This window comes from Harpia harpyja, chromosome 8, assembly GCF_026419915.1.
Source record: "Harpia harpyja isolate bHarHar1 chromosome 8, bHarHar1 primary haplotype, whole genome shotgun sequence".
Taxonomy (NCBI): Eukaryota; Metazoa; Chordata; class Aves; order Accipitriformes; family Accipitridae; genus Harpia; species Harpia harpyja.
The window spans coordinates 51,332,307-51,347,461 of NC_068947.1; the positions used below are offsets into that span (position 1 = coordinate 51,332,307).

The 15,155-nt window shown below is 41.7% G+C and overlaps 1 protein-coding gene across 2 annotated transcripts in view; it reads right to left on the minus strand.

The window, feature by feature from the left end:
- Positions 1–3,893: 3,893 nt before the first annotated feature.
- The window catches only part of MAN1A2 (mannosidase alpha class 1A member 2), a 147,713-nt gene continuing 136,451 nt past the window's right edge, over positions 3,894–15,155 (minus strand). The window contains exons 12-13 of one of the 2 annotated variants that reach the window (XM_052794200.1): positions 12,566–12,681; positions 3,894–8,684 (exon numbers count right to left, since the gene is read on the minus strand). In XM_052794200.1, the coding sequence (XP_052650160.1) occupies positions 8,552–8,684; positions 12,566–12,681 (249 nt within the window). In that variant the 3' untranslated portion in view covers positions 3,894–8,551. Of the gene's footprint in view, positions 8,685–12,565; positions 13,492–15,155 lie in introns of those variants that run through there. The other variant, XM_052794201.1, reaches the window with a different exon arrangement.

The window sequence follows — 15,155 nt, forward strand, 5'->3', positions numbered from 1 at the left end:
CCGTGTTAGAAAACTTAACAGCAAGTGTTTTGGTGATTTTTGATTCATCATTACTCAACCAGCATAGCAAACGTGAACCAATTACTCCCATCCATGTAGAAAAAAAAGGCTTTTTTTCTGACCCAATGGCATTTTACACTTGCTTTGCACTAGAAACAGATGACAGCACAAAGGAAAGAGCTTTTGTAAATTCAGCCCTAGATATAGAGCTCCCATAGGAGCTCTGGAATGTAGGACAGGAAGGCACCTCCTATATCCTTGATTCAGGTACCTGAAATTGCAGGCAAGCACACAACATCATCCTTTTCTTCAGCAGATCAACATGTTTTCTACTTCTAGGACCTCATTGCCAGAAATTATTCAGATATTGCAGGTATCAGTTTGTGTGGGGATTTTTTCCCAGGAAAAAGAGCTTTTTTCTCTCCCAGGATGATCAACCACTTGATGTGTTGTGGACAGCAGTCATTCCCTTTGTCAGTCTTCCATTTTGCCAGGCTAAACTCTCTTGACACCAACTCTCCATTCCCTGGTAAGCCTAATTTCTCCTGTCTTACACCTGTTCCACTGAGACAAGCCCTTCTAAATATGGGTGATCAGAACTATACACCATATCTCATATGTGTTCATCCCGCTTTGTACAACACTGATGCTTTTTTTAGTTTCATCAGAAATACCCTTTCAGTGCATGCATGCTTTGCCAACACCATGAGGCTCTTGGGCAGAGCTTGTTCTGCACACTAACAGTTTCTATTGATTCAGTAAGGGACCGGACTAATGCCTAAGAACATCCCCTCCTCCATGTCAAGGGCTGTTAAATACGAAGGTACCACCTACGGCTCAGGAAACTGCAGGTCATTTCAGTACATTTGTGAAGCATACATACTTTTCTTTCTACTCTTCTGTGGGAATCTGCTCTTGGTCAGTGTTCAGCCAAGATGCTAGGTTAGACAGACCTTAGTTTTGACCCAGAACAGCCATTCTTTTATTTTCACTTTCTTTTTTTTCACCTTGCATTGGTGAGCTGTGTCATCATGACTGATGATACATGCAGGTCTTTCTCAGTCTTAATGATTTCAGACTGACAACATCCCAGATTATAGTGAAAGGTTTTGCTTCTAGGCCCTGGAGGAACAAGTTTGCCTCCTGACTTTTTAAATTACTTTTGTCTTCTGCTGTTCCAGGCCTCAAGACTATCTGATCCTTCATTCTCTCTATTGACAATTCTTCCTAAGTTTCTTCTGCTGCAAATTCTTGCCATTACAGAAGATTTGTCCTAGTACCAGGATTTAGTGACATTCACTAGAACACCTAGAAGCTTCCTTCTCCGTTTTATACTTCACTGTTTCTCCTTTGTCCAGTTCCTTATCCACTGTACAGCTCTTGTGTTCAACTTTGCATTTTTAAGACAAATTAATCAAGATGCAGTATTGCATATATTACTGAAGTTCAGTTACATGAGATGTACCATACATCCTTTACCTGCAGGTTTTATCTCATAAAAAATAGTACCTGGTTACCCTGAAAACTTTTGTCTTTGGTATCCCAAGTAATTCTGCATCTTCAGTGACGCTTTTCTTCAAAATACATTCCATGGCCTCACAGATGGTTCAAGCCAAACCAGAAGCTCTGTAGAGGGATTCACAGGAATGCTGGGCACAATCCACACACCAGGCATGGATGGCTCTTATGGCCACAGGAGAAATCTTCCTGCACCTCACCTCCCGCAACGCGCGCAGGCCTCCGTCGCAGGTGACGTAGCAGACTGCTGGCATCCACTCGTATTCTTTGGGGCTTCCTCCACGGATTTCCTTGCTGAAGCTTCAGCAGGGATTGCTGAAGAGATGGGTGTGCAGACATACGCAGCGCCAGCGTGTGGAAGAAAGGACTTGGGGACATTCTTCCTTTTTGTAGCTGTACGAGTAACGCAGTTCACATGGGACTTCTGTGTGATCCGATACCAACGCATGATGCTATTCTCTCAGTCATGCAGCAGCTCATCCTTTCTGGTTTATATGGTACCTGTTGCCTATAGCTACTTGTACAATGGAAACCACGTAAGAAAGAAAACAGTGAAACTGTTGGTACACTTGGACACACAGAGCTTTTTAATTCCTCCCCAAATCCTTCCCTGAATATTTACCTGCAAGTAGTTTGGTTATATGAGTGACTGCTCTTCTCAAACCTTGTCACATGGGAGTGTGCTCAGTCTAAAATATTGTTGTCAAAAAGACTCTTGCTCTGCACATTAAAAAAAAAAGCGTACCACCACCAACCTTCACACATCCCACACGTCAACTGGCACAAATAGAGTAACGTTTCCTTTCCAAAGCCCACAGAATGCCTATGGCTTTGCACCGAGAGAAGCCAACTCCCAGAGCCACAAGATGAAGACTAAAAATAACCCATTAAGGATTAATTTCAGGATTTTTAAATACAGCTAATTAATATGCATAGGAAAGGCACATGGTCTCCAGGAGGGAGCACACACAATCACAGAGTCTACAAGGAGAGGAAGGGAGGAGGGTGACACCCAGGCAGAGTGCCAAAGGAGAAATAAAAGAGAATATTCGCTATGAGGATAGAGGAGGTGCAGAGAAAGTGTGTTTCAGAAGAGGTAGAAGCAGAGGGGGGGTGAAGCACTTCACTGTTGAAGAGGCAGAGACAATGCAGAGCAACCACAAAGGACAGGATCCATTTGAAGAGCAGCGAGGACAGCAATGAAGCCTTGAGTCTTGGCTGTTACACACAAGGATAGAGAGCTTGAGAGCACTGGGAGCAGAAGGCAAGGTTTTGTGCGTTAGGGCTCAGTGGCTGAGACAATGTGACGTGGACAGACACAGCAAACACGCTTTGACGCAAGAAGTGAATTTCAGTCAGGTGGATTAAGGGCTGAGCACACCACAGGAAGACCGATGGATGCAAAAGACACTGGTAGCGGCGCTGCAGGCGCATCACGAACGTGCGGCGCTCGTGTGGAAAGCTCGGAAAGCGTAACTGGATCTCAGGATGGATGGCACAGCAGGACAGCAGGCGCGTACCTGGTGTCACGTGTTGCACTGAATTACGGCACTTTGGAAGCAATTTTCTCTTATGAAGTAATACTGAAGGAGGTCATTGCATCCTGAGGGCAGAAGCACCCTGGGAAGTTTGGGCATGCGGTATAAAGCACTGAAACAGGACGCACAGGATGGCGGTCAGGGCACGCCATGAAAACAAGGTACCACGTATGTGCAATATGGGTGATGTCAGCCAGTAAGGGTTATCTACACTTAATACGACTCAGAAAGCAAATCTGGTTATTCACTTGCTGTACTGCAAAATAGAGAGCTATAGAAGCAGTTCCAGTGAATTTAAAGGTACAGGGGGAAAACAGGCTCGCTTGAAGCAATCTCCTCAAATCAATTTCCCTGTGAACAACATTTAAACAATTACAAACTTCTTGCTTTTCACAGAGGGTAGAGGAAGGGATGGACGGACTTAATTACCCATTCACTGGCTATTTAGTATCAAGAAAAGCTGGGCTTCTAACTTGGTGCCTTAAGAAGATTAAGTTTATTTAGTAGCACTGCTTGTCTGCCTGCCCCCTTTACCCTCATCACTAAGAATCTCTGAACTTTTTAGCCAATTGCACATAAATTTAACAAAAGGGTAGAAATCTCAACATTTTGTGCGATGTGATGGCTTTCACGATGGCACACAGAAACAGCCCCAAACTGTTGTACATTTTGCTACATCTTGAGAAAAACTGGAGCACTATGGCGACCTGTTAAAAGCAAGAAAGGGGTACAGGGGTAAAAAAAGCTGCAGCACCACCAAGCCTAAAAAATAGGATCAGCTTCACAGTCCAGTGCTACGGGAGGTTGCTACTGGAGGCAAAGGACACAAAACGCACCTTTTTCACTTAAAGACATTCTTTATTCAATCTTTTTTATATACAATATTATTTTTAATCTGTAAAAAGTACATATGCAGGATTCCAGGTCAGAGGCAGAAGGTTTCCACATCAGAAGATAGACTTTTGCCCTTTTATTATTTTGGAGGAAAAATAATCTGTCAGTTATAGACAAAGCAAGAATAAAGGCAGAATGCAAATCCAACTTCCACCAAGCGATTAAGATTAAAGGCAACAATTCACTGTAACAAGTCAGGCTGTCCCTTTGACTTCGGTGGTTCCCAACTTTACTGGGTGATTACAGAGCAGTTTGTTAGAAGGGGCTGACAGCCGAAGCAGCTAGGGCTTATCATCTCTGCTACAGTTGTATGCACGTAACTTGGAAAAGAGCTTGGGTTTCCTCTTTGTACGGCAACTCAAACTCTTGAGCCAGAAGACTGTTTCTCAAAATTCAAGGAGCAAAAGAGGGATGTCTTATCAGGGTGAACAGATCTCTCAACTACAGTGTGGATCAAGAGCTTGCTTTCATTTTTCTCTGTTAACAAGAAGCCTGTTTCTTATTTGTCCCCTTAAAAACATGGAGTAGGCTTACTAATGTATGTAACAGGCTCGATTTGCTAAAAGCCTGTTACTACAGCCCTGAGATGTAAACTGCCTCACCATTTTCTGTGGATGCCAGGTTACATTGTTGATCCTTTCAATGTTAATGCTATTAACCACTTCTCCATTCAAACTAGGGAGAGTCACATTATGAAGGTTTGTAATATCATTTCCTCAGGGACAGAAGAGGGGATTCATAAAAGACAGCCCAACGGGGCTTTGCTTAGCTGTAAACCAGCACAGGGTAGACCTTTAACCTTAAAGGATGGTATTACAGGGAGTGTGTAATTATTTGCCACTTTTCAGTACCAAGACACTCAACGTTCAAATCTTGTAAAATACTGGGTGGGAGTATGTCAGTGATTGGGCGGCAGAAGACAGTGATCCACAAATTTGGAGTAGGGAGCTAAAGCAACCTCTAAGGTGTGGCTGGCACAGGGAACTACCTGCTTTTCCCTTTACTCCAGCATACTTACTATTTTCCATACTTTACTTAAAAATTCAGTTTTAAGGACTATATTGTGCAGCAAAATGAACACCCAGAATATCATTCAAGGGTTTTGTTTTTATTTAGAGGACAAAGCTAAGAAGTTGACTTCTTGACTGCAGGGGGGACACAGCTCCAGGGTGGTCAAAGGAAGCTGCAGAAACCTGACTTCTTTGAAAAGTCAAGCTGTAAGTGTTAGAAAAAAATTTACTGCTAGCAGATCCTGACCAACAGGCAAGCTTGAAGCTTGGATTAGGAAAAGAACTGAACATCCTTGTTTTGACTGCATGCAAACAGGAAATAGACAATTCTGGGATTTCCAGGCTCTTGCCCAAATCCAGTGTGCCAAAACCGTACATGATTTTCTGTTCTTTATTTCATCCTGTAAGAGGAGAGGGTATTGCAGAAATTGCTAAAATGGGACAGCTACCTAAAGAAAACGAGGATTGTTTTGTTAGAGAATACAGTGCAAGACTCGGAAACGACTAGGACTAAAAAGTCATTTTGTGCTTAAATTTACACTCTATCTTCATAAAAGTATGTAAGACAGCAGCAACAGAATGAAAATGGCAATATTCTACTGTACCTTACGTACCCAGAGGGAAAACAGTCTGAACTTTGGGTTGCATGTAACGCCATTCTGCAGATCAGAACCTACTTCTCTGTGAAGGACCCAGAACGAGGGCACGTCACTTCAGTCAGAAGTTTCAATATCCGTGGTGCGTGGTTATTATGCACGCACCTCACCCAGAACCCATTACCTCCAAACTCAGCTTGCTCTAGGAAATCTCAGGATGGAGAGATTCATGAATGACACAGCAATTAGTCCTTAAAATGCATTATTTTTGATAGACTATGCACATCAGTAGCTTCTGGAGGAAAAGGATAGTTTGTATTTTAAAGAGTGATAGAGTAGAAACTGACAGCCGTTGGGGTAACTGGAAAACGAGAAACAAGTGTCCTTTATTTGGTACCTGCTGCTTGTCTACACAAAGAAGAAATAGCAGTACTGTACATCTGCTTTGAGAAAAATACCATCCCATAACATGAAATGGCTTCGGTCCTCAATTCAAGCATTCTTGTGGCAGTGAGTTAACCCATTGGGATTCATGGAGGAATTAATTTGAAGGGTCGCTCTTTAATTCACGAGAGGGGGATGGAAGAGCAGCAATGATAAGAAGTTTGCTGTTTCTGGGACTCCAGAATTCTGTCCTTGACCTTTCTCTGAACAGACTGGCAGCCATTCTACATCTGCATTTATCTGGAGGTGAATGGGGTGGAAAGTGCCTTTTTCTTTTTGTCTTTTTTTTTTTTTGTTTTGTTTTGTTTTAAACAGAAGGGGCTGATTTTCCTCTTTCTCCTTTGTACCCAGAGAGATTTAGGAGAACAAGGCAATCGAGTGCAGTTTTAAACTAATAACAGTTCTCATGGGATAGGAAAAACTTAATTTGAAAACACAATGTATCTGAACTTTGGAAAATGACTAGCTCTTCAGTAAGTCACTGAATACTAATTAGAAAAATAAATTAATGCGGGACCAGTAAGAAGAATCCATTTATTAAGCTACTTCTAATTTTAAATAAACAATTACTTGAATCAGTATTATTTACTATATCAATTACTTTATCGGGTCTCAAATTATTTTTAAGATACTGCTGCAAATTACAGTAACTTAAGTAACTGGTATTAAGGTAAAAACATTGAGACTGGAGTTTTTACTAAGCTCTGTGTCTTCTGCCTCTTAAACTAAAGTAACTGTCTGGAAAAAAGCATCTGACGGCATTTTTTCTTCTTAGATCATGTGATGATTTCTATGTCTAAGTTAGTGTCAAAGATGAGTGAAGGAAAATTTTATGGGGGAAATTCTACTATAAGGTACAGGGAGGTATATTATAATATGATCGAGAGAAAAGCTTTTATATATAAAACTTCATATAAAAACATTTTTTGAGGGGGACAAATAGCACTCACTCCCTTTAGATCTGATCCTGTACTGCTGTTACTCACTGAAGAGCTCTTCCACTCACTTCAGTATGAAAACACAACCAAGATTTTTTTACAGACTCAACCTGTGCACTAATTAGGAGCGAAAGGAGCACCTCCCAGCTCTTTTTCAGCAGAGTGGCCAGTCACCGTGGCGAAAGGATTTGAGAGCTATAAAGGTTATTCCCCTTACTCAAAGAATAATTTGAGCTGTAAGGATTCTAGAACAACAGTAAAAAAAAAAAAAAAAAAGAGATTGAGATATACCTGAAAAGATGAAATTTCTTTTAGCAAATAAGTGAAGACTGAAGCAGACTCCATTTAAGTGATACTGTCCAGCCCAGCCAAGGAGTACTTGGAAAAAAAACCATGCAGGTAGCAGCATCTCATTTCTCATAAACGAATGGAAGAAGAGACTCTTCAGTTTCTTTTTCCACTCATATGTAAGAGATGTTATGTTGCTTCCAAGGAAGATCATGTTGGCTTTGTACTGGAGCACCCAGAAGAAAAGGAGTTTTGTAATCTAAATCAAAGGCAGTTTTGGGCTTCTGTCATACACATACCTGCAAAGAAGGTTCCATGAATAGTATCCAAAGAACAAAATTTAACTTTTTGAAAAAATCCAGACTGTGTGGAAAAATATAAAGCAACAAACTCCTGCTGCTTAGCTGAAGGGGAGCATTTTTAAGTGCCATATACTGTATCCTCCTAGATAAATCACAAGAGACTGTTTTTCTCATGTTGTCGTCTCTGTTTATTTAGCTAAAAGAACCAGGACTAATAAGAGAATGTTTTTTCCCATGTGACAGGATTTGTGAGGAAGGGAAACTTAGGCTCCTTCCTACCCCTGCGATATGCTACTGTGACTGTAGCTTGCCAAATGAACTAAAGCCACATCACTGACAGTGAACTACAAACCAAATGCTTACCAATTGTCTTTTTGGATGTAAGCATACAACACAGATCTTTCAGCATTATTTTGAAAAGGGAAAATGAGGCGGCAATTTTATAGAGTTTATTTTTAATAGCTTAGAGGCCCTGAGAATGGCTGCCAGTCTGGACAAACACAAACTCCTTAGAAAATTCAGACAGGTACAGAAAAAAATTCAAATCCTGATGCTGCTGGTGCAGTGATGTTGCTTTTTGTTGTTGCTTTGCTCATGCCATCATCAAACAAACAAACAAAAAATTCTAGGTATTTGGAACCCACCCGACCTGAAGAGGTGACTGGTGTGTTGTTCCTTGCAACAGCGAACAGCAGCAGCAAGTTCCTCTCCCCAGATGGGAAAGCCTCTTCTTCCTTATGCTGCGGCGTTTATATTAAACAGTAGATTCCATGTCTTGCTAGGGTTCAAAGCGCATGAAGTCTCTGTCCTGCAAATACCACACTAATGTGTTTTGGTCATGTATAAAACAGAACTTTTAACTTAGCTATATGTGAAGAGCTTCGTTTCTCACGCCGGTACTTGCTTGATTCAGAGGTCTAGTTTTGTCAAGTGTCTGTCTCCTCTCCTGCTTAAAGTCTCAAGTGGTCCATGTAAACAAAACAGAGCTGAAAACAGTCTCTCTTCCTCTTCATAGAGCTGTTTTTATCGATATGCAGGATTTCCTGACAGTGTGGTGTTGGCTAAATGTAAAACAGGCAGAGGATGAGCTTCTGTGTTAAAAACCCAGTTGTCTAATGGTAGAAGGTCATCATTGGAGAAAAGCAGATACAAATACCTAGATATCAACACAGAGAGAAAAAATGGTGGGTATTAAAGCAGAGCAACAGACAGGCAGCGGCAACACAGCAGCTTCAAGCCCCACCAGACAGCAGCTAAAACTATGAACAAGTTACTTGCTTTCAATCTTTGTATAGCACCCACACAATCTTCCCTATTATCATGATCCGAAGAGTCATTTTTATTATGAGCAAGCCCTTCAATGAAAAGTTGTTGTAAAGACAGCATTTTAAACTTTCCAAGTAACTTTTGTTTTTCAAGATTCCTTTCAAAGACTTGCAATGTAAAACAAACATCAAGACACCAAGCACGAGGATTTGGGGGGCAGGGGAGGAGAGAAGTTGGCAAAAAATTCTTCTTAATGGAGTAAACCCACTTGGAAATGACTAATCCTCTTTAATTCAAATCAAAGATTTGGAGCAAGCACAAGAGAAGCCACTAAGCCATGCCAGATATCTGACTTGTCATCACCATGCTGGAAGCTGGTTCAGCTTCTGGTGGGAGGAAATGGGCCAATATATTGTGCAGAGGGGATTCACAAATGTTGTGCATTATAAAGCAATGCAGAGCAATTAAAGTGTGTAACAAAATTAAGGTTTCTGGACATATGTGGAAGAAGAGTATTTCTTCATTCTTTTTTCTTAACACACTTTTGAACGTGGCTGTGCTACACTTTGTAGGATATATTGGTGGTAGGGATCTTTGTCAAGGCTTCCAAACTCAATTGCTACAATTCAAAAGGCATTTCCCTTGTTCCAGAAAACCTGACTGTGGAAGTGTAACATCACGGGGGTACAGGACCTCTCAGCTCCTCCTACAGCCTGCTTTCCTGCCATCCAGAAAGCGGCAGGTCTTGCAGCACATGACAAGGAAGGGGGGTCACTCCCATTAGTGAGCTCTGTCACATCCAAAACGTGCACACATGTTCTGCCTTCGCTCTGCGGAGGCTGCTCTTAACTTCTCAATCAGACACTGGTAGTGTCTACAGTCGTGTGTCACTGCCTGACCGCTCTCCCATTGCATTTATTTGCCAGTTGTATCCACAGCACAACCCAGTCAGTGAAGCTCTACTTTTTCTTCCCTTCCTCACCAACTAACTGTTTACAGGTAAAAATTTCTTGCTGAGATGATTCAGTTTTGTCCTGCATGTCTAGTCTCGTTCTCTACATTTTTCATTCATCTTTAAAACATCATACCTTTCCTTTCCTCCTTACCCCTACCTTGCTTTCTCCCTCTGCAGCTCTCCAAACTCTTTTTCACCACAGCAGCAATGTTTCATCTTACTCAAACTCACCTTCCTCATTTGATTCACGCTTTTGCTTTGAATAACTCAAGCAACCTATTTCTACATCTTGCTGCTTCCCACTCAACAGCTACCTCCTTGCCTCTCATACTGCTCAAACTCTCATAATCTGCCGAGTATCTTGAGCCAAAGTATCCAAGCAGCAACAATGCATGTTTGGGAGAGGCATCAATTTTGAATTTGAGGGAAATGAAGATGCGGAAGTTACCATCAATAGCAGAAAAGATCACAGCAGGCATTCCGTAACACACATTTTATGTCCCACTTCTGAGGGACATCTTCATTTTCCTCATGGCATCACACCCAATCCTTCTGTCTTTGTTTTCATAGCCATTTGAGCTATCCTGACCTTACATTCTCTATTTTATCTCAAGGTAACACCAGTTTCTGGTTTGGCTATGCCAGTCACATTAATGTCAAACGTCCAATATCCAGCTCTCCAATAACACTTTGTTTTGTCCCACAAGCAGGAATCATCCAAACCAAAAGCCAGTAAAAATTTCTGAGTTCCTTCCTAGAACTGCCTTCTTTTGCAATGCTTGCACTATAGTACATCCAGTTACTGAGTGATGCATCAGTGAATTTTCAGATCTCCTTGTGATTATTTAAGATGCAGACAGGATTCTGGCGATACTTCAAAGGTCAGCCTTGTCACCACAGAAGTCCCTTAGGAGCAGATTTCATTCTCTGATTTGGCTTTTATAGGCAGATCAATCACGTAAGATCAGCTCCTGGGGAGGTATTGATTGGTATTGGAGGTATTGGACCTGTTTGAATCTGCTGCCTCTCTCTTTGGGAGTACAGCTTTTAGCCTCCAGAAAATGAACTTGAAGGAGTAAGTGAAATAAAATTAACAAAGACAACAGAGGAGGTAGCAGTGGCTTTCTTTTTATAATGATAACATGGGAAAACAAAGTATTGTGATTATGTAGAGGAATTTAGTAAGGAGCCAGCAGAAGGGGAGAATAGCCAGACTCTCCCCTTACATGGGACGAGTTCAGAGCCCCTTCTTGCCAGTGAAATGTGTTGTGGTGCCTGAAGTAGGCACCAGTACCGCCACTTTCAGGACCTGCCTTCTCGCCGCTGCATTTTGAGCTCCCAATACCCAAAACCAATCTTCACGTACATCAGCTACAGCTAAAGCCTGAAAATTTGATATTGCTGATACTGTAAACTCTGCTGCTGTATAGAAACCCTGTTTATTCTGCAAAGCCTGTATGCCATGCTAGACTGCCAAATGGTTACAACTGTCTTTTCGTCATATCACTGGGTTGTAAAGACAGAAAGGGCACCTTAATGAGTCTTCGTTGCTGACAGGTTTGTGCAACAACATATGTATCATCCCTTCCATCACACATTGGCAGAAAGTGGTATGGATATGTAAGCAGAGACAACAACTATGTCTCCTAATAGCAGCTCTGGCCTCATTCACACTGCCAGCAGTGGCTTCTGTCTATGGATTTAACCAACTAAAACATTCCCCAAACTGTTACGCAGGAGGAAGAAAAAAAGGGGTAGGGAATACAGCCAACTCGGACGCTTCTCTTCCAAAAGTAGACAATTTTCAAGACTTCAGGGAGGTAACCAATACAGGAATCTTGGTAGATTTCAACACCAGAATTATATTAGCGAATTTTCTGGTGTAACTGGAGTATCAAGAAAATTGTCACACATTAGAAGACCTTGCTTCATCGGCAAAACCCCAGAGCAATCACAACCATGTGACAGAAGAGTGCTATTGATAGCTGATTTGTGTCAATGATGAAGGAGATGAGCAGCCATGACACACTAGCTCAGTTTTAAAAACAGATCTCTTAATAAAATCCCCGTAACGTATTCCTTTCTTTATACTAGTTTTTCTTATTGTATGTATCATCTCCATAAGTTAGAGGTTACGGCATATTCTAGCATCACATTTTTTGTTATTAATTAAAAAGAAACATAGTGGAAGACCAATGACTTTGAACATTTTACCTTCAACCAAATATGCAACAGAGTGCTTTAGCTTCTGCAGGGTGGACTACAGGTGTCCTACTGATTTGACTGAATTGAAAATAAGATTATAAAGTATGCCTGATATTCCTCCTTACACCAGGAAGCATTCTACAAAAATATGTTGTGGAATAAACACAGAAAAATCACCCAAGGGCACAAAGGACTTTTGTTCCATCCATTTACTCCCTTCCAGTGACATGCACAGGAGAAACGAGTTCTACAGTATCAGAGCATGGCACATACTTGTATAAGACATGTCAAGTCAGTGTATCTAAAAAAAAAAAAATGTCTTTTGCACAAGGAATTTCTTAAAAGGAGATAGCCTTCTCCTCTGTTGTGATGACAGAAATCAAATAGAAATCTTAAAACCTAAAGCTCTCTCAGCACAAGCTTCTTGTATAGGAAATTCCGCTTGTATTTTCTGCTGTTAAAATGGGCTGGGACCCGAAAGCTGGGAAAAAAAGAAAACCCAAACCATAAACCACCCTGATAAGATACGAGCTTATTTGTTGAGCCACTGTATTCTTCTAGAATTTAGATGCTAGCTTTTACAGGAAGATGCAAGAGTGAAGAGAACTTACTTTAAAGTTTCAGCAAGGAAAAAGCTCTGCTGTACATCGTCATATGTAGGAGATGAGGAATAGACATCCTTGACCCCAGAAAAGCCACCACTGACTCGGCAATACTTGTCAATTGCCTGCAAAGAAGAAGGGAAAAGAAAAGGAGAATTTAATTGTAGAGCAAAATTTGGAAACATTAAAGGATTAGGCTTGATCAACAAAGGAGGTAGCTCTTTCCGTGCTGCATTACTCTGTTGTGAATCTCCTTGACAGAGGATGCTGTGGATGTTAACAGTTTACACTGACAAAAAAAAAATGAAAAGGGACTGGACACGTACAGAAGTAAAATTGCTCCAGGGCTACTAATGACACCACATTTGGCAAACTGCTAGATGCTAAGAAAGTATTCTGGGGAAGAATACTTTCTTTCCTGGATATTTACTGTTGACTGATACTGATGACAGGACATGGACTCAGTAGACTTTTGCTCTGAGCTGGTATGGCTCCTCAGAGGTAACACTGAGTAGAACATACATCCATCAGTCAATCAACGCAACATGTGCTATGAGGTGCATAGGAAGATGACAAACATCCCTGGATTTTGCAGCTGGAAGAGTTTGAAGAGTTATAGGAACTCTGTGACTAGTAGCTAGTCATAGGGACTTACTGAAAGTAGGAATAAAATACTGTACTCATCTTTAGGGACTGTTGATTTCATCTTATAAACTCTTCTAGCTGCTGCTTTCTCCCCACATTTCCATCTCCTACATGTGCTCTTCTCTGTTTCCCCTTTATACAGTTGAAACTCAAGTCAGCTTGTGTGCTGGACTGCAGAAGAGCTCTTTATCTTTAAAGCATGAAGTTTAAATCCATAAACATTCCATGCAGAAAGGGGCCAATGGATCCGTGATTCACAAATCACCCAGCTAGTCAGCTCCAACACAGTACTGCAAAAAGCACAATGGAAGAGGAGGAGACTGGAAAGAACGCATTAGTAGCTCAGAGCACCTCTCGCCTATGCTTTTATTATTCCACTCACATGCACGACCTTACAGCACACAAGGATATCAGCCATTAAAACCGGCCCCAAAGAAATGACTCTGAAATGATTCACAGGTTATTTGTGCTTCCCCGCTGCTTCGGCAGTGCTTCCTCAGCAGACACCGACTCTTTTAATAGATTCATGCAGGGACAGAAAAGGCACAGTGATGAAGGAAAATGTTTGGCTCGGGATGTCTGTCATTACCAACTACCGAATGTAGCTACCTGTAGTTCAGTAATCTATGATTCAGGCCGTCAGCCTGTATGAAGTTTCTCTCCGCATGGTGCTTTAGGCCCAGATTTTTGTTAATTCTGATTTTTGCTAGTTATACTCAACAGAAGCTGAGTGAAGTCAAGGCAGGGGAGCAAATAGATTTTGAATGATGTCCCATTCAAAACAAATTCAGTCAATCAAAATGAACTCTTCAAGGTCCTTACTATAGCCTTTGCATACTAGAAATACTGGGAGACAAAGGAGAATTTTCCAGTGGACACATGCATGAAGAATGCTGGCAGATGCCATCACTGAAACCAGGAGGAAAAGTGGAAAGGCAAATAAGCAAGGCACCTAGGACAGTAAATCACAGCACATCAGGTACTACAGCTAACCTCCTCCTGCTATACGCTCTTACCCTGTGGAAATGTGAGGTTGTTCATGGACCAAAGAATAATCCAGACTGTACAGAGTTCTTTCAAATTTCTGAAGACCAAGATTTTTAAAGAATCCAGAGGAGAGACTGGCAAAAGGATGTTATTGGACACCTGTGGCTCTAGAGCCTGAGCTTATGCCAAGAAAGGTACTGCCTTTCTTGGCAAAAATCCAATTCTCACTGTAATTCCTTATCTCAAGTGGAGCTTTCTCCAAGTTCAGATGGAAACGCTCCCTCTTTTGTTGGGACTTGAGCCTAAAAGGAGAAAGTGTCTGGATGAATACTTTTCAGATCTGGTTACTGGTGCAGGCTAGGGCTACACTGAGACTATTCACGTGCTGGGATTAGGGTTGCCCAGGTTTCCTCTACAGTCTGGAGAGAAAGGTGTACGTGACACGTCTAGCCCAACAGCATCACACACATGACAATCTCTGTCTGCATGCTCTTGCACATCACCAGTGATGCTAGTTATCACATGGCAGCCAAACAAAAAAAAAAAAAGAAAAAAATTAATTGTTTGGCCGACTTCTGAAGAAATAATACATACACTGTTTATGGAACCATTTGCACGTTCCTCCCCACAAGTCCTACAGCCGCTAGGCAGGTGTGGTGTGAATAAACAAGAGCCAAAGCACTTTTGCTTTCTAGGCAGGAAATGAAGTGTCTCCTCTTGCCACTATCCCCTTTTTTATAACAGTGCAGAACACGACCTTGCCTCTGCTTTGGAGTGTGGCAAAACGCAGAGGAAAGCTCCAGTGGTTACAATCCTGCCAGAATTTCTAGCATGCAGAGTCTGACCTTGCAGGTGTTCCTCTGGTCAACGATTCAGTAACCCTGACGCTGCGCGCCACAGCTTGGACAGGAGAAACTTGCCAGGGATTGTGGCAAAATGAGGAGAAGGAACGAACGGTACCACTGTT